The sequence below is a fragment of the Musca vetustissima genome, unplaced genomic scaffold (genome assembly GCF_032173495.1).
Source record: "Musca vetustissima isolate MV318-11 ecotype Yass unplaced genomic scaffold, APGP_CSIRO_Mvet_v1 utg4569, whole genome shotgun sequence".
Taxonomy (NCBI): Eukaryota; Metazoa; Arthropoda; class Insecta; order Diptera; family Muscidae; genus Musca; species Musca vetustissima.
In genome coordinates this window covers 45,583-66,158 of record NW_026877951.1, presented here as the reverse complement: position 1 = coordinate 66,158, position 20,576 = coordinate 45,583, and the positions used below count along the sequence as shown (strand labels likewise).

The window sequence follows — 20,576 nt, the reverse complement described above, 5'->3', positions numbered from 1 at the left end:
CATATAAAAAAAAACTACTTCACTTGGGTTACAAAAGTGGAGTGTATAGGAACACCTATTTTGTTGAAGAACTACAGAATTACCTTCTCCTAAGCATGCCATTTGTTATAAAAAACTTGCAAAAATCACACTTGGAGCCGCTGAAAGTGTGTGAACCTCAAGATGTAATAGCATTGTGTAAAATAGCCTTCGATTATTTATCAAATGGTCCTCAGGAACATATTTATGAGGCAATAGGCAAGAAATACAGCCTGACGCCCCAAGAAGTTCAACAAGCTGTGGAGGCCCTGATATCAATACTCATTGAAGCAACAAAATGTAATGCTGATATAAATAGCGTCAAGAAACCTTTAATGCAATTGGAGGGCTATAAAGAGGAAGTGACCGATATTCTAGCACAATTTGTTACTAGCAAAAAGAAATTCATAGAGGGATCAATAAAATCGGCCAATATAAGAGCTTATCGTTTGGTCAATCTCGAATGGCGACTTGAAGTCCGGCTGGCATCTAGAGCGTTGATGAAACAAAGTCAGGTATTTGTAACCATGAAATTGTATTTACATACAGAACCAAAAAATGAAAATCGTGATCTCCTCGATGATTCACGCAATCCCAACGAAGATATACATGAAGATGAAAAAAGAAATCGAAAAGATTTACTCATACAAACGGATCTAAGTTCATTGGTGTATATGATACAATCATTGGAGGAGGCCCTTATGGAATCTAGATCACGACGTATTCGAAATATAGTAGCAGCAATACATTAAACAAACCACAACAACATTGTATATTTAGACATGTAAATAAAAATATATTTATTTTATTAAAACTTACACATAAATTGTTTTCTCTTACATAGCTTATATCAATCTATTCATTATTTGTTAGTAATTCTTGGGCAGCAGCCTTCATCAGTTCCTTCTTCTTTTGACGGTCAGCCTTTTTCTCTTCGGGTGATTTCTTAAGACCCTTAACACGACGTGTTTGGATCTTGCCCAATTCTTGTTTACCCAAATGTATACGACCATGGGTATTGCCCAATTCATCACGAGTAATGTTCTTCTTCTTGGTAACCTTAAGTTGTTTGGGTTGTTTGCGCGCCTGTTTATATAGATCTTCGGAGGCAATTTTGGTGCGTCTAATGGAGAAATCAGCTGAGGGTCCAATTTCAACCAATTCAATGCGTGGTGTTCTTTGTCCAGATTTTTTCAGTAAGATTTTATAGGAACGCAGGAGAATATTTAAATCCTCGGTGCATGTAAAACTCATAACATGTTCAATGCCTTGCAAACGAATGGCTTCAACTTTATCCTTTTGGAAGGCATCAATTAGAAGATTCTTTAGACGTCTTAGCTCTTCGGATTGTGACCATTTGGGACCATTAAATACCAAGCAGGGTTTAACACAGGTGCCGATTTTTTCTGTTTTAAATTCGGACATTGCCTGATAACGTTTAATGCCCAATTCGACCATATCGAGGATTTCATTTTCATAAATGCGACCCAATACTAAATTGTTTGGACGTTTTTTGGATGTGGAACCGAATGCAAACATGGCACAGTCATTTTTCTGGGTCAAACTGAAAAATAAAGCAATTTTCAATAAATTGAGAAACAATTTTTTATTTAACACGTTACTTACAATTCCAAGGAAGTTGGATCCTCAAAAGGTGTAATATCATTGTTTCGGTTCAGTACCTTTACCAAAGGTTTCTTCAGTTGTTGTATATCTTTCATACACGACTTGACATCACCGCCACATTTTCGACCATCCAAGAACAGCATATTACGGGGACCTTCAATCAATTGTGGCTCACGGGCCATTAATACCTTTTTACCCTTGCGGGTTTTAGGTTTCCTTGAATGATAAAAATGCCATTATTGTATAATTTATTTAAAAAATAATTTGTTTAATTAAAGAAATACCTTATTCTTAGCAGAGACATGCTTATTGTTTGTAATTCCCGATGTTTATGAAAAATAAACTGAATACACGTGTATGTTTTGACAGCAAGTGAGAGAGAGCGAAATTACTTTGTTTACTTGGAGAGAGATGCCACTCTGTAAGAAATTATGATTTGTTAAAATCAAGAGAAATCTAAGTAAAGTGAAAGTTCTTTTTTATATTTTCTTTATTCCTTATTTGTTTTTTTATTAAATTTATAATAATATTACTAAGTAAAAAATACATATTATTTTCATTTATTTTCATTTGTTATATTAACCAAATATTAAAAAGTGAATGGTGAATATTTTGTCTGTTTGTCATTTGTCTATACTCTGGCATCTCTGTTTATTATAAAGAGAGCTTCATATCTCTCTCTTGTTAATCGACGTCCATCATTTGGAGAATCAGTCATTTGGGAATATTTTACTAGGAATAAAATATGGGCAAGACTTCCAAGGATAAACGTGATATATACTACCGTCTGGCCAAAGAGGAAGGATGGCGTGCCAGAAGTGCTTTCAAATTATTGCAAATAGACGAACAGTTTCATATTTTAGATGGTAAGTTTCAGTGATGTTGGAAACAAGATTTTCTGGCCAAAAATTCTGTCTACGGTCTAAATATTCAACCACTACTTCAATAACTATAATTTTATTAATTCCTAGGAGTCACAAGAGCGGTTGATTTATGTGCCGCTCCTGGTAGCTGGTCCCAGGTGCTTTCTAAACGTTTATATGAAAACAGTAAGGATAAGGATAACGTGAAAATCATCGCTGTGGATTTGCAGGCCATGGCTCCCTTAAATGGTATCATACAAATCCAGGGAGACATTACAAAAATTCAAACCGCCAAAACCATTATTGATCATTTCGGTGGAGAAGATCAAAAGGCTCAATTGGTTATATGTGATGGAGGTAAGATACGATATATTAGTTAAAACTACAAATACAAGAACTATCTCGAAATTACAGCTCCAGATGTAACCGGTCTCCATGATATTGATGAGTATATACAAAGTCAATTGTTGTTGGCGGCCTTGAGTATAACGACCCACGTTCTAATGCCTGGTGGAAATTTTGTTGCTAAAATATTTAGGGGCAAAGATACAAGCCTTTTATATTCTCAGTTGAGAATATTTTTTGAAAAGGTATCAATTGCTAAACCGGCTAGTTCTAGAAATTCTAGTATTGAAGCATTTGTAGTGTGTCAAAATTATCGTTGTCCCGATGGTTATATACCACAAATGATTAATCCCATGATAGACGATGTTCAAGTCATTCAGAATGCCACCGATTCTGAAGTGAATCGCACATTGATACCATTTGTGGTGTGTGGAGATTTAAGAGGTTTCGATTCGGATATGTCGTATAGTTTAAATGTAAGTATGGTTAATTATATTTATTTTGGATATTATTTACTTTGGTTTATTTTTTAGTTGGATGACGATTCGGAATACACATACCGGGAGGTTGTACAGAAGCCAATATCTCCAGCTTATAAGGAAATATTGGATAAATTAAAGAATTGTTCCATTAAACACAAAGCCATAACGGTGCGACATGAACACGAAACAGATGTGAATGAAACTGAAAAATAGATAGTAGAACACTCAATGAAAAATTAAAGGAAATATAAATAAAAATTAAAAAGCGGACAAATTTGTATTTTTGATTACAAGGTAACGAGATGGGCTAATTTTTATAAAGTTTGTTATGATAATATGTGTGATTTTCGATATGAGATTTTAAAATGTCCCCCTATGTAAAATATATGTTATTTGAATTATTTTTTTATGAAAACATAAATTGGAACATAGACGTTCAATGTTGCATAATTCTTATTTCTAGGAAATCATGTTTTCTCCCATTTTATAACAATTTCTTTTATTCAAATTTAAACATTATATTACACTTAACTAATTATTAAACTAAGAAAATAACATTTATATATACAAAATGGCTTTCAATTAAAAACATATTCTTTAAATGAATCTTTCGATTCCTTTTTGGCTGATATTGATGTTGACGCAGATTTAAGACCATACTTATAGATGTTATTAAGACTTTCCGGGAAATCAGGTAACAAATTATTAAAGTTTTCCACATGCTGAGTATGCTGTTCTGTCCAAATACCATCTCCGGTAAAATGAAATTCACTTTCTATTAAATATAAAACTAATGTGAGCATTTCATTTGTTGTTAGTTCATTGGAGTTTTCAATGGATTTGATTTCTTTGAGGAAATCGGTGTTTTCAAATTGCTTCAACTTTTCCTCAATACGTTTTCTGTAAAAATAATAGAATAAAATAAAAAAAGTCTGGTGTTTGAGTAGAACACTTACATTGGATACAACAACACGTGTATATTATTGTATATATCTTCAGTGGCAAAATGATTTTCTATTAAAAACTCATAGCATTGTTTGACTTGTATGGCTGGTATGTGACACCAATTCGGATGTCTGGATAATAAGCTACGCAAATCGCTTTCGGTTTTATTCATAACATTTGACAAATAGACAACAACATCGCGGCCTTTGGTTTTGTCAGATCCATCGCGGGCAAATCTATAATAATTTTAAAATAGTACTTCATATTTTGAGTTACAGCATAAATTTTTTAAATTACCTTGCAAATGCCTCTGAACTACAGGATAATATATGCAGTGAGGCACATCGTACTTTCAATTGATTTAAATAATCCAACCTCAGTCGGGCTTTATTTTGATAATGTACCAAACGCAGCACTCTTGGATTTGAGCTAAGAACTTTAAACTCTTCAATTTCATTTAAATCCTTTAGACGTTCCAATACCGTGTCAGGTCCCAGTGTCAATATTTCCAAACATCTTAATATGGCGCCTTCTGGAATACCAAAATCTTTAATGTGTTGCATGGTGGTCTGTAGAGCATCGCATGAAGTCATCATGATTTTTGGCCTTTTAAATAATAATTCTTTTATATCCTGATTATCGATAGTTGGCACTTCAGTTAGGATACGTTTCACATTCTCCGCATCGGCATACAGCAGGAAGGCATTTTTTATGATACGTTCATAGGAAAAGTTCAAATCCTTTGTAAGAACTTCTATGATATTTTGAACGGAAGCAAAACTTTTGTGACGTAAACGTCCATATGTTTTCCAAATCTTCTCAATATCTGCGGCAGATGCACCCAATCTTTGTTTAAGATAACAATTTAGTATGCGTTGCCTTAGAAATTTCAATTCCAAGCTTTCATTGCATTCAGAATCATTTAACAATTTGACATCAATATCGTTGAATGTTGTACGTAGTCGTTCAATGACATCGGTATCATAAGATATATATCTATATGATTTCAATGATACAACACTACGATTCATGGCAGCAACGAATTTCGATAGCAAGGGAATTGTTATTTCCACAAAACCGCATTCTTTTAATACAACATAACGATTTTCCAATGTCATTTCATTTGTGTATAAAATCATTGGTCTCGTAAGGATATCATCAACGGAAAATTCAAGTTTGTTCAAGGCTTTGGCAGAGTTAAGAATATCTTTGCTTTTCAACGTTTTTAATTCGGGATGTTTACTTAGTACGGCGTGCCATTTCCAGTAATTGGAACCTGAATGAAAATAGGAATATTAAATTTTAATTAATTTATATGTACATATATCTATGTAAGTAGTTTACCTATATTCTTGGCAAAGAAACTGGCACCCACCTCCTCTGCCATATCTAATGATGCATGGGCTTTTTTATTGGTGCCATAACTTCTTGGGAGTACAGCAATGCAGCTGCGAAAGAATTTGTTGCGCATATACATTTTTAAGTCATCAGTTAAGGCGTTTATTAATAATTTAGACTTTATAATATTCCCATTAACAGGCAACCAACAGTTGTATCATCTGGATCTCCAAAACTCCCGCAAACTGTGTGTTTTCGTGTCGCAACACAACACCTTTGACATCTGTGCATGTTTTGAGCTTCTTCTTTATCTATAGAGAGCAATGTAATGAGAAATGTTAACATTAGACCAACAGCTGATGACTGCCCCGTACATTTAGATGCCCAATTGTTTTTTATTTATTTTAATACGTTTTATTAATTATTTTATAAATGTTCACTACATATTACATTATAATGGTATATTTTAATTATAAAAACTACAAAAAATTAATATTTCATTAAAAAACCCGTGAAACGTCAAATAATTCAAATCTCGGTCTCTCGTTCTCCGTAACATTCAATCATTAACTCTTAGAAGATAAAAGTCTCGTAAGGAACTGGATATTTAAAGAAAATTTGTATGCATTAAATGTATTATGCCCCTATTTACAAAACTGTAATTATTATAAACAAATTTTTAGTTGCATTTTCTATACGTTTCCCCGCCAAAACAACATCTTTTTTATTCATATGGCAATATACCGCAATTTCTCTCTCTCCCTTTCTCTTAATAGACACCCAGCAATGGTTAGTTGTGGAAACGTTAGTATTTGTAATATTTTTTTTGCAAGCGCACAGACGTTTCACGCAAGAATTTATTGGAAAGAAGAAAAATAAGAAATATTATATTTTTAAAATACTTTTAAATTACAAGGTAATAAAACAAATAATAGAAAAAAAAAAAACAAATAGTTTACGTGTCTTCAAAATAAATAAATGTGAAGTTTAAAATATATCTTGTAATGTCATCATTTAAGAAGAATGTTTTATAAGTGAATATGGCTTGAAAAATCGATGAATGAATAGCAAAAATTGCCAAAAAATCATGTTGTAAAACAACATATTGGGTTTTTTTATGTCAAATCACTGTAAACAACAATATTTGTGAGCTGTTTTTGTATTATTTAAGATACATAATTTAAAAGGTGTTGTGTTGTTTTTAATAATTGAAAGTATTCCAGTTAAATATTGATAAATTTTTCAACTACCAGCATTACTCTGTGTATGTAAACATGTGAATGGAGGGGGTGGTGGTGGTTAGTTGACTGGGTGGCTGGCTGATTGTAGAAAAATTCTCTTTCTGTGTTTGTTTATGCTTGCTCACTATTTTCTCTTCAACTTTCTCCCCCGGCTCACTCTCTTACCCAATGTTGCGGCTGTCAACTTTTTGAAAATGTTAATTGACTTATCGTCTTCCTAACCAAGTTAAGGAATTACTTTTTAAACCGGATTTATTTGTTTGTGTTTTGAGTGTTGGGGAATTGTAAATATTTACAATATTTATTTAGAATTAACAAAACCAGCGTTTGCTAAATACAAACAAAAACAATATTTAATATGAATGGATGAACGCATCAAATGTGTTGAAGTTAATTTTTGCAAATCGACAATTTACATATTACCACGACGACGAAGAACATCATTATTATGTTTCCAATGAAGTGTATATTTTGTATATTTTTTTAAAATTTGCATTTCACTTTGCTTTCGGGGTCTTCTATTTCACAAAAACATTAACATATTGCTTTTCCAATAATTTAGCTATACAGTCAGGTCTCTATAACAAATTAGTATTTATTCCATTTAAAAGATGCTTTAATTTGCATACTCTTGGAAACAGATAATATAATTTGAAAAATTATTTGTATTGAAAAGTTGGCATGTCTGTTCATGTTATACAAGTTATGGTATAACCCTCATATAACAGCATCACCCGATTTTATATGATAAACCAAGAGGTAAATACATTCTTTAAACGTTTTAGTCAATTTGGTGTTGATTTTGATATGTCCGTCCTGCTGGTGCACGATAAATCTCTCCCAAAATATTTAATACATTAAAATATACAATCAATGAAATCATGAGTATAGAATAGACCCAAAATTGACATAACATAGTATGTTTACTAATCCTATGTAATGTTCGAATATGGAATCTTTCGGTCCACTCCTTCCCATAAACGGCGTCTTTGGATATTCTGGGGTCTTTGGAGGGCAAAATAGCAGTTGACTTCGAAAACAGTATGTCTACTACAAACAACAGCAGAAAATTTGTATTTCGGGCCTTCTGAGGATATTTTCTTCCACATTCCGTATTTTGAACCCCTTAGGGGTAGCCATCCTACATTTCAGAAGGAATTAATCCTCATTATATTAATCCTCATTGTTATTAGCCAACATTTAACGGTTAAACTTTATTTTAGATACTTCGAAGGCCTTATCCGCAGATTTCAAAGGTAAAAAAGGTCTGATCGGTCTGATTGGGATGACAAGCACCAAACTTAATCTAACAAAAACAGTCATAGTAGTTTGTTTTTCTTGCTGAAATTACACACAATCGATACATATGCAAAAACTATCTGGTTTTTAAATGAGTAACGCCATTTGGCGTTGAAATTGTCATTTTGATAAGATTACCATTAGCAGATATGAAAAGTAGTTAAATGTGAATTACTGTCAAAAAAATAAAATTTATTACATGCCTACTTGGAAACAGTAGTACCAAGCATATTAGAAAACATTCTTTACAGTATTTCTTTAATTCCAGTTAAACAAATACCCCCCGCAAACGAAAAACACAATGGCTGGAAACAATAATGGAAATTATATGCGGAATTTTGAAAATATCCTAGAACCTGGTAAAGAACCAGTTATGACCAAAGAATACAATCCATTGGTAGCATTTAAATTGGAAAAGAATTTAGATCCAATAAAACTTAAAAAACATGTTCTGCAAAGTGAAAGAATACGCCAGCTAATTGATTACTATGCGGATAAACAAAATTGTCCAGCCAAACAGGTGCAACGTATGGTCTCCGAGATATTAGATGAAATTGGTTTGGATCGAAACTTGGCCATAATACGTTGGTGTGGCATAGCCATAACGGCAATTGGTAAACGGATTTGTAAAGGCATCTATGTGAATAAGGCCAGTATGGAGAATTTGAAAAAGGGTTTGGGTAAAAATCCAGTACTATATTTACCCAGTCATCGAAGTTATATGGACTTTATATTGATGTCTTATATTTGTTTTCATTATGACATTGAGATACCAGGAATTGCAGCTGGAATGGGTAGGTTTTCTTTAGAACACAAATGTAAATAAATGTTCACTAATCAAATTATTTTTTTATAGATTTCCATTCTATGTTTGCCATGGGCACAATGCTACGAAAAACTGGTGCCTTTTTCATGCGTCGCTCTTTTTCAAATGATGAACTCTATTGGGATATTTTCCGTGAATATATGTATGCCTTAGTGGGTTCCTATCACATAGGTGTTGAGTTCTTTATTGAGGGTACAAGAAGTCGTAATTTTAAGGCCTTAGTACCTAAAATTGGTCTACTTTCAATGGCCCTACAACCCTTCTTCACAGGAGAGGTATCAGATATTACAATTGTTCCAGTTAGTGTTTCCTATGAACGTGTTTTGGAAGAACAATTATTTGTATACGAATTGTTGGGTGTGCCAAAACCCAAAGAATCCACAAAGGGTTTCTTTAAGGCCTTAAAAATAATCGATGAGAATTTTGGGAAAATGTATTTGGATTTTGGTGAACCAATATCGGTCAAGGAATTCTTTGGTGATTGCTGTAATTTGGACAAAATGAAAAGGGCCACGTTGGGTACACATTTGCAAAAATTAAATAAAAAGGAAATTGATTTGGTTAAGAAATTGGCCACAGAGGTAAGTTGGAATCGATACAATCAAAATCAAACGATTCAATCTAACATATTCAAAAAATCCCTTTTAGATTATTTACCAACAACAACGACGCATTGTTATAAACACCTTCAACATGATTAGCCTGTACTTTGCCAGCCAATATTATATGGATAAATCGTTAAATATTGACGAAATCTCTCGTGGCATTATCTTATTAAAAGATATGTTTGAAAAACTTGGCGCGCATGTTGCCACAAATGTTAATAGCATAAAACCTGAAATAATTGAAACAGTTGAAATCCACTCAAATATTATACATTTAAAACAAGGCCGCCTAGAATTTTCACAGGTGCCGGTGGAATTATTGGCTCAGGAAATTGATGTGAGTCGTTTAAAAGCTCATGCCTTATCACCACGTACCATGGCTGTGGCTGTGCCCAGTATGGCATTACAATTGTATATGAATCCATGTTTATTTTGGCTTGCCAGGCCGGGTTATTTAATTATGGCCGCTCTACACTTGGAGGAAGAACAACAAAAATCGAATAAACAAAATTCGGGATCATATGAAGAAACCATATTGAGATTATCACAACAAGTTGATGCTTTGGATGAAGTATTTAAACATGAATTTATTGTGGAATCTAATCGTGAATTGGAGGTATGGATATTTTTGTTGTTGTTGAAGTTTAAGAAGAAGAATAATGAATTTTTTTATTTTCCTTTTTTAGGAATTTGAACATAATTTGAAATTTTTAAAAGATCATGGAGTATTGCAAATATCTCAAATGGGTTTGGTAGAAGTTCGACATAACGAATGTAGCCGCAGTATTCTCTCAGCCTTGGCACCATTCCTGTGTCTTTATTATCAACTTGTTGTTATCTTGAATAAGGTTTGTTTTAATTTATTTTTGATATTTATTATGTATTTTGTATTTACTTGTGTGTTCACTTACAGCTTTCTATCGAAAATGACGATGAAGAATTTGCCCCCAAAGACATATTGAAAAGTGTACAAAAACACATTGAATCAATGCTATTAACAAATACCAGTCCATTACATGTCCATCCCTATTGTCTGGCCTTGGATAATTTAAATATCGCCCTACATTCCCTTGTACAAAGTTCGTATTTATTGCGCAACCGTGAAACGGGTAATTTTAAAATATCTCCCAGTAAATCCTTGCCCCAATTGGAAGGTTTCCTGCTACAGTTTTGTAATCTGATGCCATTTAAACAGTATTGGCAATGTGCCATAACATCAAAGTTATAACTCTTAGCTGACTTGAAGCAGACACCACCAACAAATACCACATCCACCTCATTTCTGCAGAAAGTTAAAAAGTCATTTCATTCATTGTTCACATATGCCCGCATTTTAGGTACGTTATTTATTATTGTTATGGTAATGCCATTGTTTCATTTCATATGCAATCATTTAAATTTAAATTAGTGTTCTTAAGTAAAAGTGGTGACAGTGTTTTCTCTTTTGTTGTTATTATTATATTTATTATGGTGCCACCACCATCGCTCTGTTGAAATTCCCGTCAATTCTTTCGAAATAGAATATTTATCTGAAATATATATTTTATGGCTCAGAAGGAGAAGTCCGATAGTCTCCGCCTAATTTGAATCAAATCGGTAACTGCCTTTGTGAGTAAGAATTTTCCATTGATTCCGTAATTTTACACGGAAAGTCTTATCGTGGTAATATATATATATAGCAGAGCCGTGTAGGTTGGATAACATTTGTGTATTTTGGAAATACTAATTTAGTTAAGTGAATTTAGTTTGTTAAATATTTTCCTTGAAACACACACACATTCAAATCATTCCTTATTACTAGTCCTCTTTGTTTTAAATAAGTAATAAACAAATTTTGGCTATGCATTTAATAAAGTTCCATTAAAAAAATACATTAGTTAATACTACAAACATGCATTTTAAATAAATTAAAAAAATATATTTGTACACAAACAAAATTCATAGTTTAGCTATAATGTGTTTATCTTCAATTTTAAAAGTTTTTATTATATATAAAAAAAAACAAATTAAATAACATATTAACATTTTCCTTTAGGGCGTTTTTATATTTATTATAATTATTATTGAATAATTCACATTATGTATAGTTTAATGCAATTTAAAAAATATAGCATTTTTAGAAATGAAATGATCTTAAATAAATTGTATTTATTTGCAAAATTGTTTTTTAAACTGTTGTAAAACACTTTCTTTTATTATAATATTCATTAACAGATTTTGAGCATCGTTTTCATCGGCACTGACCTTGACCACAGCTGCATTTTTATATAGCCAAGACATTTCGCGTCCACCATTGGGCACACGTATTGTCATTTTTTTACGTTGTGTTGTTTTCAAAACTTGATTTTCAATTTCTTCAAGTAAGGGCGCTAAACCGTTTTGTTGCTTGGCCGAGACCAGAAAACCTTCAAAGTTGTCAATTTTCTTGTTCTTGGCCTCCAACAAATCAAGTTTATTACCAACATTAATAATTTTTGGCAGCGTAACTTGATCCTCCCCGCCCGATGCAATGAAATTATCTGTTAAACTTTTGAGAGTTTGTTCAACGTGTTGTTTTTGTGAGTCATAACAATTGTGCGATACATCGTGTATGTGTAGAATAACATCGGCCAACATTGCATCCTCGAGGGTGGCCACAAAACATTCAATTAGGCCAGTGGGTAGATCGGACATGAAACCAACCGTGTCCATATAAATCACTTCCAAATTACATGGTAATTTGCCAGCATGGGCTGTTACATCTAGGGTGGCAAATAACTGATCTCTGGGCTCTATGGTTTGTTCTTGGGTCAGGGCCTTAATCAAAGATGTTTTGCCAGCATTTGTATAGCCCACAACGGCAATGATTGGATAGTTATTTTGTCTGCGTTTATTGCGTAAAAGTTTCCTATATAAACAAAATAACTATTATTAAAGTTAAAAAATAAAAAATAATAATAATTTATTTTACCTATGCGTCCTTATACGCTCCAGTTCAACCTTTAATTTCTTCTCGCGACTTTTCAAAATGTCACGTTGTGTATCTGTCAGCGAATAGCCAAGTTTTGTCGATTTCGATGTATTGTAATCCTTGGCTTGACCCCAAATATATGGTATTTCAGCCATTGCCACCTGCAGACGAGCCTCAGCGCTAGTTGCATGTAGACGTAAAATTTGTATTACCACCGAATAACGATCCATCACAGGCAATTTGAATGTCGTTTCCAAAAGTGATTTTTGTGCAAAACTTAATGTCCCCTTACTAACAAATATACAGGTGAGTGGTTGTTGCTGGTGACTTTTATTGTAACGCAATTCATTGACAATGGTCTTTAACTCTTCCATTTTACCTTTACCAAATAATGTTTTCCGTTCCAGTGATTCCAGAGGAACTTTTATGGACATGGTCACACGCCAATTGGTAATTGAATGTATTAAGGCTTCAGCTTCTTGTATTTGATCTTCGGGTGTAATGTTGGAGGTACGTTTTACGGACCATTTAACATATGGTTGGATTACGAGTACATTTTGAGGTTGAGTTGATTTTCGTGTTACACGCATAGCACCATTGGCCACTAGATCATATTCACTGAAATGAAATGGAGGAGCAATTATCATTTCTTCCTAGGAGCAACCGATAATTATAGGCCTAAATATATATATATATGCAAAATCTTTAGTGCCAAATCATGTCGGAAATTATGGCTAAAACATTCAAAAATGGAGCTATAACGTTATATTGGGACTATTTCAGAAGCATTTATTGATATATCGCAATAGCAAACATCTTAGGAGTATTAGTAATGTGTTTGCTAAATTTAAAACTTTTATTTTAAATATTGCTAGAATCGACATATATTTTTAAGGGCCTCTGATGATTTTTTCGATATTTTGCAAACGGATTGATTTCAAATTTACTTCCCAATGTAGTCAGAAATCGGTTTGGCGGATTTTTCAGAAATTTTAAAAGCTACAGAATCTACTATTATTTAATATTATAGGTTTATGGTATTTTTTGTATTATTACCTATCTTCCAAATTCAAAGAATGACCAAATTCCTCGTGCTCTTGCTCCTCACTATCCACATCTTGTTGATTGGTATTCGATTCAAATTGGCTTTTACGATTGCGTATACCCTTGACACCTTTATTTTGGGTATATTTCAAACGTACCGACGATTGTTGCAAGACCCCAGCAATGGGAATGTAGTTGTTGCTATGACGATTAAACAAAACACGTTGTATCGGAATCGATCTCAAGGGTAATAATCTGGTAGCCAATTGTTTTAGTAGCATTGTAATTATTTTAATTTATTTTTTTATGTGTGTATATGTATATTTATTTGCCATTAAAATTCCTTTTCTTTAAGTATTGTATGTTTATCCTCTGCCGCCATCCAAGCGGCTTGACACGATTTCGTTCTTGTACTTGTCACCTCGTAGGCTATCACGGTGGCAGCCAATGTGGACGCCAGTATATTGTATTGTTGTGGATAACGTACTTTAGATTGTATGATTTTTTGGGCAAAATAAAAACCGGAAAATCCTTAAAAAATCGATGGAGGTTCAATGAAATTATGCAATTTTCAATTTCACAACAAACAAAACGGAATACTCACCAAGACAAAATGATGCTAAGCCGGTAAACAATGATCTGGTCATGCATTCCATGTAGGCATCAAAGCCAGGATGTTTTCCACGTTGTTGATCCTTTAGGCGTTTAATGTCATTCATGCTGCGGCAATAAATTTGGAAATGCGACTGGAATTGTTTATAAAATGCATTAACAAAATGCAAATTAGTTTATTTTGTGTCGATGTATGTTGGGTTATGGAACAGCTGTTTTTGTTGTTGACAGTTGTTAGAGAGAATGCCACTCTGTCAAATAGATGCAATGGCAACCGTAATCGTTTTTAGATGTTTTTTTTTATAAAGATTATACATTATCTAAATAGATTTGAGTTTTATTTGTATAATTAATTTATAATTTGTATAATTTACAAAACATGTATATTAATTTACAATTATAATATAAATACGATTTTAAATGAATCTAATAATATTAAAAAAGTGGCAACACTAACCATCTATGTTTGACGTTGTCTCTACGCGCCATTTACGTGGCGGCGTACATTGACAACCAAGCGGCTCTGATTATTTCTGTTGGGCCTTAAGTCGTTTCTTCTTTGGGAGAAGGATTTTTGTTTAATATTTTGTTAGTAAACACTTGGGAATCGGCAATCACTACCTAAATCGGCACAATGTTTTATCATGTAAGTACAACTTGGATTGGACATGATCAAATTGTTCATCATTAATTTCCCCTCTCTCGCTCTTGTAGATTTCATTGGAACATGAAATTCTGCTACATCCACGTTACTTCGGACCGCAACTCTTGGAAACTGTTAAACAGAAACTGTACACAGAAGTTGAGGGTACATGTACAGGCAAATATGGTTTTGTTATAGCTGTAACAACAATTGATCAAATCGGATCGGGTGTAATTTTGCCCGGTCAGGGTTTTGTTGTTTATCCGGTCAAATACAAAGCTATTGTTTTCCGGCCATTTAAGGGTGAGGTGCTCGATGCTGTTGTTAAACAAATTAATAAGGTAGGGATATGTTGTTATTTTGCACACAAGTCTAATTAACACGTTATGACCGACATTTTTGTGAAAAATTTAGTGGCCTCCGGCGGGGTCTTAATATTTCCCCTGCGGACAGATATTGGGAAATTTGGTTATACTACTTAAAAATTCATTCGGTCGATCTGCTGAGAAAAAAATAAAAAATCGCCGGTTGTAACGATTTTACTAGACTTGAGTCAATTACTTTAAGAGGTGTGTTATTCAATTGTTATTCTTGTTATTTTAAACAGGTGGGCATGTTTGCCGAAATTGGTCCATTGTCATGCTTTATTTCCCATCACGTAAGTTGATTTATATTTTATAATAAAATATCGGACTGTTGCCTCAGTAAATTTTGTAACAACAGTTGAGGATAATTTACTACTGCCAACGATACGTAGATAATGTCCATAGCAAAATTAGCGAGAAGGAATTCAGATTGATGTAGAAGTACCTAAAGGTCGTGAGGAAGTACGAGGAACTAACCCCTCTAGGAAACTTCCGATCGATCAAATTCATAGCTCGCGTTCAGTGTTTACCTCTGCCGGAATGGTTTAAAAATGGTTTATTCAATCGGATATTGTTTTGTTATAGCTCACGTATGGTTGTCAGATTAAGAATTTTGATCACAGGGAAAAATAAAACTCCTTTGGATTTGAAAAAAAACACTCTCTGTGATAAATTTTTAATATATGTTAATTTTTTTATTGATTGAAATAACATTGTGACCGCGTTTAATATTGTTTTTCTTATTTTCGTTATTAAATTTCAGTCCATTCCTGCCGATATGCAATTTTGTCCCAATGGTAATCCACCTTGTTACAAATCAAAGGATGAAGATGTTGTAATATCAGGTGAAGATAAAATTCGTTTAAAAATTGTGGGTACACGTGTTGACGCCACTGGCATTGTAAGTTTTACATTCCCCCATTGTGAGAATTTTAAATAAAAATTATTTTTTTTTTAGTTTGCTATTGGCACATTGATGGATGATTATTTGGGTCTGGTGGGCAGTTAATTTGCATACTGCATATTTTTAAGAAAAATAATATATATTTGGTGAATGAATATTTCATACATATTTTAGAAAATGTATAATAGTTTTAATAATAAAAAAATGATTTCTATTTAAATAAAAAACTATTTTTTTTTTGATGTAGAGGAAGGACCTTTACAAAACCACTGGGCCATGGTAGGTAAATCGCTTAAGAAAACAAATTATAATTATTTCTTATTTTATATATTTATATATTTTAAATATAATTATTATTATTTTTTTTTAATTATATATTATTAAGGTACATATACATACATTTATAAAGTGTTGGTAGTTATACAAATAAATAATAGATTGGGAAAAAGAGAACATTATATATATATAAGTATTTTGAAGCACTTAAGTGAATAATTCAAACTGCATATAATTTGTTGAGATTAAATTACAAACAAATTTGAAGATTATTTCATATATTGGTTTATCTAAATATTCCGTTATAATTATTTTTTGTATATAGTAATATAAGCTGCAATGTGGTTTACAATGCTGATATTTTTGTTTTTATATTAAGTTAATAATATGTATAATTTAACATAAATGCACATTTTTTGTGTTGTGTAAAAAAAACAAAAATCAAATTCAACAAAAATGAAAAACAATTATAACTATTTAAATATGCGATCGGCAAATAAAAACATATTTACGTTAAAAATGTAAGGAAAATATGTACGGTGGTAAAAACAACAATGTAGTCGGATATCGACGATTTTTTGGTTGGGGAACAAAACATTCCTAATAATTGATTTTCCGATTAATCACGATACAACTACAAATTACATTTGAAAGTAAAACATTTAAAATGATTTTTAAAATCGCAATTAACACTAATATACATCTCAAACTAATAGAAACAAAAAATATTCACTAAAAATAATAATTACAACAAATTCGGGAATGTCATTCTTTCGTTCGAGAGAGAAAGAGAAATAAGAACTATTTTAAAATTATTTCTTATATATACGAAAAATTAAAACTCATTATTTGACAAGCACAAACGAATGCCAAACATACTCTCACAAATCCCATGAGAATAAATGATGTTTCACCAACATATCTCGAACACCATCTTTAAGCGGTTGGGATTCTTTGCCCCGCTTTGGTGGCAATTCCCAATCAGGATTTAAATTAAAAGCAAATTGGGCCAATATACGCAATTCACATTTAATTTGTACCCATCCCGGTGAATAGATAAACGACCAGGAGTGATACCATTTTTGTACAATTTCCTGGCAAGAGCATAAAACTTCTAGCCACAAGTGTAAAACCTGTTCGTTGAGACCCAAACATATGAGCGAACGTAATTTGACATCCATTTGGGCATGAGCCTCATCATGTGATTGATTAATAGATTGGACACAGCGATAAAGCAGCTCCTCTGGGGTTAGAACTTTGCCTGCAAATAAATATTATATCATTGTCTAATTTCCTATTACAATTTTTGTTTTCTCGATTCTTACCATCTTCATCCAAACGATAGGTTTTGCACAATACCAAACGGCTATAAACAGATTCAAAGTCTTTTTCCACCTCCCTGGAGGCAGCTTCCTCAATAAAAAGCCATGGATGTATGGGACCGCCCAAAAATGTTGGCCTTTTCATGCCATGTTCCAAAAACGCCTTTACTGCTGGCGCCAGTGTGCCCCTAACCAAATCCGTTACCGTTTCTGATATTGCATCATCCCCTGCCGATGTATACTGTTTGCTGCGTTCATCCAAAAGTTCAACAAATTTAGCTGGAAACCAACCTCTCAATCCATTCAATTCACCAACCCAACAATGTTCATCTTTTTGACTTATTATCGTTATGATATCGTTTTTCCTGAAGCCCAGTTCATCATCGTCATGTCTTTCGAAATCATGTAAGGCCTTGGCTCTACGTTTACGGGTTCGTGCTACATTTATAAAATTCTCATGATCCTTAGCATGGGATTGGGTACTGTAGTCGGCCGTTAGTTGAATGTGATTTGCCAATTTTGGTTCAATGGCAATGAAGTGGCGAGCCACTTTAAGTATCGCCTCACGCAAGTCAACCAAAATTTCAGTTTGTCTGATGTTTTTATTTTTCACCTCTTCTGTGCCATTATCACCGCGGAATAGCAAGGTCTCAAGTATGGATTTTGATTTGCGGACTTGTCTGCGTGCTAAATGCTGTTTTGGTAAATTGGGCACTAGGTTGGGATTGCCCACAAGGCCACCTTGATCTGCCATTAAATAAGCAAGGTGTCTACGTCTATGTGTATCAATTACGGTTTGACTCAGAGAGCCACCTACTTCCAAGGCAAGTTTAAATAGTACCTAGGGAAATAAAGAAAAATGTTATAGTCTTGAGATTTATATTTTTTAATTGAACATTATCCAATAAAGAATTTTAAATACTATCGCATTGTAGCTCAACCATTTTGTTTTTCATTTTTTAAATAAATGTGTATTAATATTTTCTTTGGAAACACTTCTTGTCAACCAAAAGAGCTGTATGTTAACCACTGTGTACTTGACCATTAAGTTATACTTACTTCAACATCATCAATCATGCCGGGTATATCCGATAGTGAATTAAATATTTGAGCTGAATTTTCCAAATTATGTAAATCATTTTCTTTCATCTTGAGCATACCCAATGTCAGCTGGAAGAGTACAATACTACCCTCATAGAAAAACCAATCCCAAATGCGCACCAATATTTTCATATGTACCACATTGGCGAATAGCGTAAGAAACCAATGTAAGGTAATCAATGATAGTTCAATATCATGTTTTTTCAAGCTATCATCAACCGCAGACAAATAATTGGCGATAAGGGTTTGCATTACTCGTTGATCGGCCTGTATACCCAGCAATGTTGATGAGTAGTATGAGGCTGGTAGAAGATCTTCAACAATGGTTGCCATCATCCAAAATGCATTTTCCTCTTCCATAAAGAGTAGAAGACAGGCGGCAATAACACCTGTACCCTGGCAATATCCAATATCGGGGTAAAGCCAAGCAATACCTAAAGCATAGAGATTTATTTAAAGAGAAATTTCAATTTAATTAAAAATACATACCTCTCAATATCCTTCTTAGCCTTGGTATACCAGTACTATTCGGATTGCTAAAACATGCATTTGTGGGCAAAATGCGCAGCAAATCTTTTTCGATTTGTTTCGATGTCATCAGTTGATCATTTGCCGAAGCCTTGATAATCTCTTGATAGCTGGTTTCACTCTTCTGTTTCTTAGACAATGCCCCCGATAGACGCATCCACATCTGTGGTCGCAACGAATGTGGTATACCCTCTCTTACCATATTCCGCAATTTTTCAGTACGTGGCAACATTACACCCACATTTTCCCACGTCAATTCATTCGCCTCTTTATTGTGTGAAAACTCCAAATGGGCAATCCACTGTAAGCGGTGTTGTGCATCTTCCACAAATGGTATACTCAGCAGTTTGTTAGAATTTTGTTCGGGGCCATCTTCCTCTTCGACACGAAAACCGAATTCATCAAATCTATAGTCTGGCTGATCATTGGGACCACTTCCATTATCAGATTCAGGTTTTGCCAGAATTTCTTGCGGCCACATTGAGGGGGTAAGGGCTGAAAATGGACCCCCCGGATTGGGTCGCAGACCATCGACAACACTCAATGCTTCCATTGTTGTGGTCAACTCTTCACCTATATCATCCTCCGAATTAAGTGTTTGTAGCTTCTTCTGTAAGTGAAGACATTTGTAAATAGATTTTTTCTATGGAACTAAATTGATTATTTACCGTATGTTCTTTGGAAGAGACATAACCATCATGATCTCTTCCAAATAAACTTTTTGCCATTTCCATTTTGAGCTAATACGGCAAGTTAGGGGCTACACCATCCAGTTTTTAATACTTTTTTGTGGTAAATGTTTAATGAATTAACAAAAAAACAAGTTATTTCTTTTTATTTTTTCGTCATGACGACGTCAAGAAAATATTTTCACTCTATAAGTCGGGGTTTACACTTGCAACTGTTTTCACGCAACTCTGATGCTCCTCTTTACGATTCTCATTCGAATTACTTCCCCCTTTACAATCTTCTTTACGCCCTCTCCTAAGCGTGGTTTTATATTTGTCGGGATCGGTATCGGTGTTGAGAGTTTCTCTCTCAGTGGTAAATTGTGAATTGTGTTGGAAAACATTACCACAGGTAGGAACAAAAAAGTACGAAAAGGTACCTGAAATTCTACTTCAAATGATAATAAATCATAATTATCGATAAATATTGGCCAATATTTATACCAGTTATTTGCATAAATAATATATGTTAAATGTATTCAAGAATAATAAAAAAATCTAATTTTTGTTTTGGT

At 33.3% G+C, this 20,576-nt stretch overlaps 10 protein-coding genes across 10 annotated transcripts in view; 4 read left to right on the top strand and 6 right to left on the bottom strand.

The window, feature by feature from the left end:
- LOC133322673 (14-3-3 protein epsilon) overlaps window positions 1-20,576 on the bottom strand; it is an 83,381-nt gene that overhangs the window by 44,842 nt on the left and 17,963 nt on the right. The gene's annotated exons all lie outside the window — the stretch shown is intronic.
- On the top strand, window positions 96-770 carry LOC133322685 (uncharacterized). Its single transcript, XM_061531651.1, has one exon. It carries the CDS (start codon window positions 96-98, stop codon window positions 768-770), a length of 675 nt encoding a protein of 224 aa, XP_061387635.1.
- LOC133322678 (ribosome production factor 2 homolog) lies at window positions 859-1,953 on the bottom strand. Its single transcript, XM_061531644.1, has 3 exons — window positions 1,929-1,953; window positions 1,645-1,860; window positions 859-1,582 (listed from the first exon to the last, which is right to left on the bottom strand). The coding sequence occupies exons 1-3, from the start codon at window positions 1,946-1,948 to the stop codon at window positions 874-876; spliced, it is 945 nt and encodes a 314-aa protein (XP_061387628.1). The 5' UTR covers window positions 1,949-1,953; the 3' UTR covers window positions 859-873.
- Window positions 2,390-3,547, top strand: LOC133322684 (tRNA (cytidine(32)-2'-O)-methyltransferase). Its single transcript, XM_061531650.1, has 4 exons — window positions 2,390-2,510; window positions 2,616-2,864; window positions 2,922-3,328; window positions 3,386-3,547. Exons 1-4 carry the CDS (start codon window positions 2,390-2,392, stop codon window positions 3,545-3,547), a joined length of 939 nt encoding a protein of 312 aa, XP_061387634.1.
- On the bottom strand, window positions 3,910-5,756 carry LOC133322683 (transcription termination factor 5, mitochondrial). The gene is made up of 4 exons (XM_061531648.1): window positions 5,624-5,756; window positions 4,577-5,555; window positions 4,291-4,515; window positions 3,910-4,234 (listed from the first exon to the last, which is right to left on the bottom strand). Exons 1-4 carry the CDS (start codon window positions 5,754-5,756, stop codon window positions 3,913-3,915), a joined length of 1,659 nt encoding a protein of 552 aa, XP_061387632.1. The 3' UTR covers window positions 3,910-3,912.
- Window positions 8,460-10,833, top strand: LOC133322675 (dihydroxyacetone phosphate acyltransferase). Its single transcript, XM_061531641.1, has 5 exons — window positions 8,460-8,951; window positions 9,014-9,564; window positions 9,632-10,204; window positions 10,275-10,436; window positions 10,502-10,833. The coding sequence occupies exons 1-5, from the start codon at window positions 8,486-8,488 to the stop codon at window positions 10,814-10,816; spliced, it is 2,067 nt and encodes a 688-aa protein (XP_061387625.1). The 5' UTR covers window positions 8,460-8,485; the 3' UTR covers window positions 10,817-10,833.
- On the bottom strand, window positions 11,715-13,863 carry LOC133322682 (putative GTP-binding protein 6). Its single transcript, XM_061531647.1, has 3 exons — window positions 13,595-13,863; window positions 12,539-13,156; window positions 11,715-12,475 (listed from the first exon to the last, which is right to left on the bottom strand). Exons 1-3 carry the CDS (start codon window positions 13,861-13,863, stop codon window positions 11,737-11,739), a joined length of 1,626 nt encoding a protein of 541 aa, XP_061387631.1. The 3' UTR covers window positions 11,715-11,736.
- On the bottom strand, window positions 13,916-14,301 carry LOC133322689 (transmembrane protein 141). The gene is made up of 2 exons (XM_061531655.1): window positions 14,187-14,301; window positions 13,916-14,113 (listed from the first exon to the last, which is right to left on the bottom strand). The coding sequence occupies exons 1-2, from the start codon at window positions 14,299-14,301 to the stop codon at window positions 13,917-13,919; spliced, it is 312 nt and encodes a 103-aa protein (XP_061387639.1). The 3' UTR covers window position 13,916.
- On the top strand, window positions 14,813-16,333 carry LOC133322676 (DNA-directed RNA polymerase II subunit RPB7). The gene is made up of 5 exons (XM_061531642.1): window positions 14,813-14,840; window positions 14,909-15,178; window positions 15,445-15,495; window positions 15,966-16,103; window positions 16,161-16,333. Exons 1-5 carry the CDS (start codon window positions 14,829-14,831, stop codon window positions 16,209-16,211), a joined length of 522 nt encoding a protein of 173 aa, XP_061387626.1. The 5' UTR covers window positions 14,813-14,828; the 3' UTR covers window positions 16,212-16,333.
- On the bottom strand, window positions 17,256-20,067 carry LOC133322674 (small G protein signaling modulator 3 homolog). The gene is made up of 5 exons (XM_061531640.1): window positions 20,002-20,067; window positions 19,295-19,943; window positions 18,764-19,239; window positions 17,708-18,545; window positions 17,256-17,643 (listed from the first exon to the last, which is right to left on the bottom strand). Exons 1-5 carry the CDS (start codon window positions 20,065-20,067, stop codon window positions 17,264-17,266), a joined length of 2,409 nt encoding a protein of 802 aa, XP_061387624.1. The 3' UTR covers window positions 17,256-17,263.

Coding starts and splice junctions, on each gene's coding strand:
- LOC133322684 (XM_061531650.1), top strand. CDS start 2,390: ATGGGCAAGACTTCCAAGGATAAACGTGATATATACTACCGTCTGGCC. Junction 2,865..2,921: donor ATTGGTTATATGTGATGGAG/GTAAGATACGAT, acceptor TCGAAATTACAG/CTCCAGATGTAACCGGTCTC. Junction 3,329..3,385: donor ATATGTCGTATAGTTTAAAT/GTAAGTATGGTT, acceptor TTTATTTTTTAG/TTGGATGACGATTCGGAATA.
- LOC133322685 (XM_061531651.1), top strand. CDS start 96: ATGCCATTTGTTATAAAAAACTTGCAAAAATCACACTTGGAGCCGCTG.
- LOC133322682 (XM_061531647.1), bottom strand. CDS start 13,863: ATGCTACTAAAACAATTGGCTACCAGATTATTACCCTTGAGATCGATT. Junction 13,157..13,594: donor TCTTTGAATTTGGAAGATAG/GTAATAATACAA, acceptor ATTTCATTTCAG/TGAATATGATCTAGTGGCCA. Junction 12,476..12,538: donor GAGCGTATAAGGACGCATAG/GTAAAATAAATT, acceptor TTGTTTATATAG/GAAACTTTTACGCAATAAAC.
- LOC133322689 (XM_061531655.1), bottom strand. CDS start 14,301: ATGAATGACATTAAACGCCTAAAGGATCAACAACGTGGAAAACATCCT. Junction 14,114..14,186: donor CTTAGCATCATTTTGTCTTG/GTGAGTATTCCG, acceptor CGATTTTTTAAG/GATTTTCCGGTTTTTATTTT.
- LOC133322678 (XM_061531644.1), bottom strand. CDS start 1,948: ATGTCTCTGCTAAGAATAAG. Junction 1,861..1,928: donor ATGTCTCTGCTAAGAATAAG/GTATTTCTTTAA, acceptor TTATCATTCAAG/GAAACCTAAAACCCGCAAGG. Junction 1,583..1,644: donor GATCCAACTTCCTTGGAATT/GTAAGTAACGTG, acceptor TTTATTTTTCAG/TTTGACCCAGAAAAATGACT.
- LOC133322676 (XM_061531642.1), top strand. Junction 15,496..15,965: donor CATGCTTTATTTCCCATCAC/GTAAGTTGATTT, acceptor ATTAAATTTCAG/TCCATTCCTGCCGATATGCA. Junction 16,104..16,160: donor GTGTTGACGCCACTGGCATT/GTAAGTTTTACA, acceptor TTTTTTTTTTAG/TTTGCTATTGGCACATTGAT.
- LOC133322683 (XM_061531648.1), bottom strand. CDS start 5,756: ATGTATATGCGCAACAAATTCTTTCGCAGCTGCATTGCTGTACTCCCA. Junction 5,556..5,623: donor TTTCTTTGCCAAGAATATAG/GTAAACTACTTA, acceptor ATTTTCATTCAG/GTTCCAATTACTGGAAATGG. Junction 4,235..4,290: donor CACGTGTTGTTGTATCCAAT/GTAAGTGTTCTA, acceptor TTATTTTTACAG/AAAACGTATTGAGGAAAAGT.
- LOC133322674 (XM_061531640.1), bottom strand. CDS start 20,067: ATGGAAATGGCAAAAAGTTTATTTGGAAGAGATCATGATGGTTATGTC. Junction 19,944..20,001: donor TCTCTTCCAAAGAACATACG/GTAAATAATCAA, acceptor CTTCACTTACAG/AAGAAGCTACAAACACTTAA. Junction 18,546..18,763: donor GCATGATTGATGATGTTGAA/GTAAGTATAACT, acceptor TTATTTCCCTAG/GTACTATTTAAACTTGCCTT.
- LOC133322675 (XM_061531641.1), top strand. CDS start 8,486: ATGCGGAATTTTGAAAATATCCTAGAACCTGGTAAAGAACCAGTTATG. Junction 8,952..9,013: donor AGGAATTGCAGCTGGAATGG/GTAGGTTTTCTT, acceptor ATTTTTTTATAG/ATTTCCATTCTATGTTTGCC. Junction 10,205..10,274: donor AATCTAATCGTGAATTGGAG/GTATGGATATTT, acceptor TTCCTTTTTTAG/GAATTTGAACATAATTTGAA.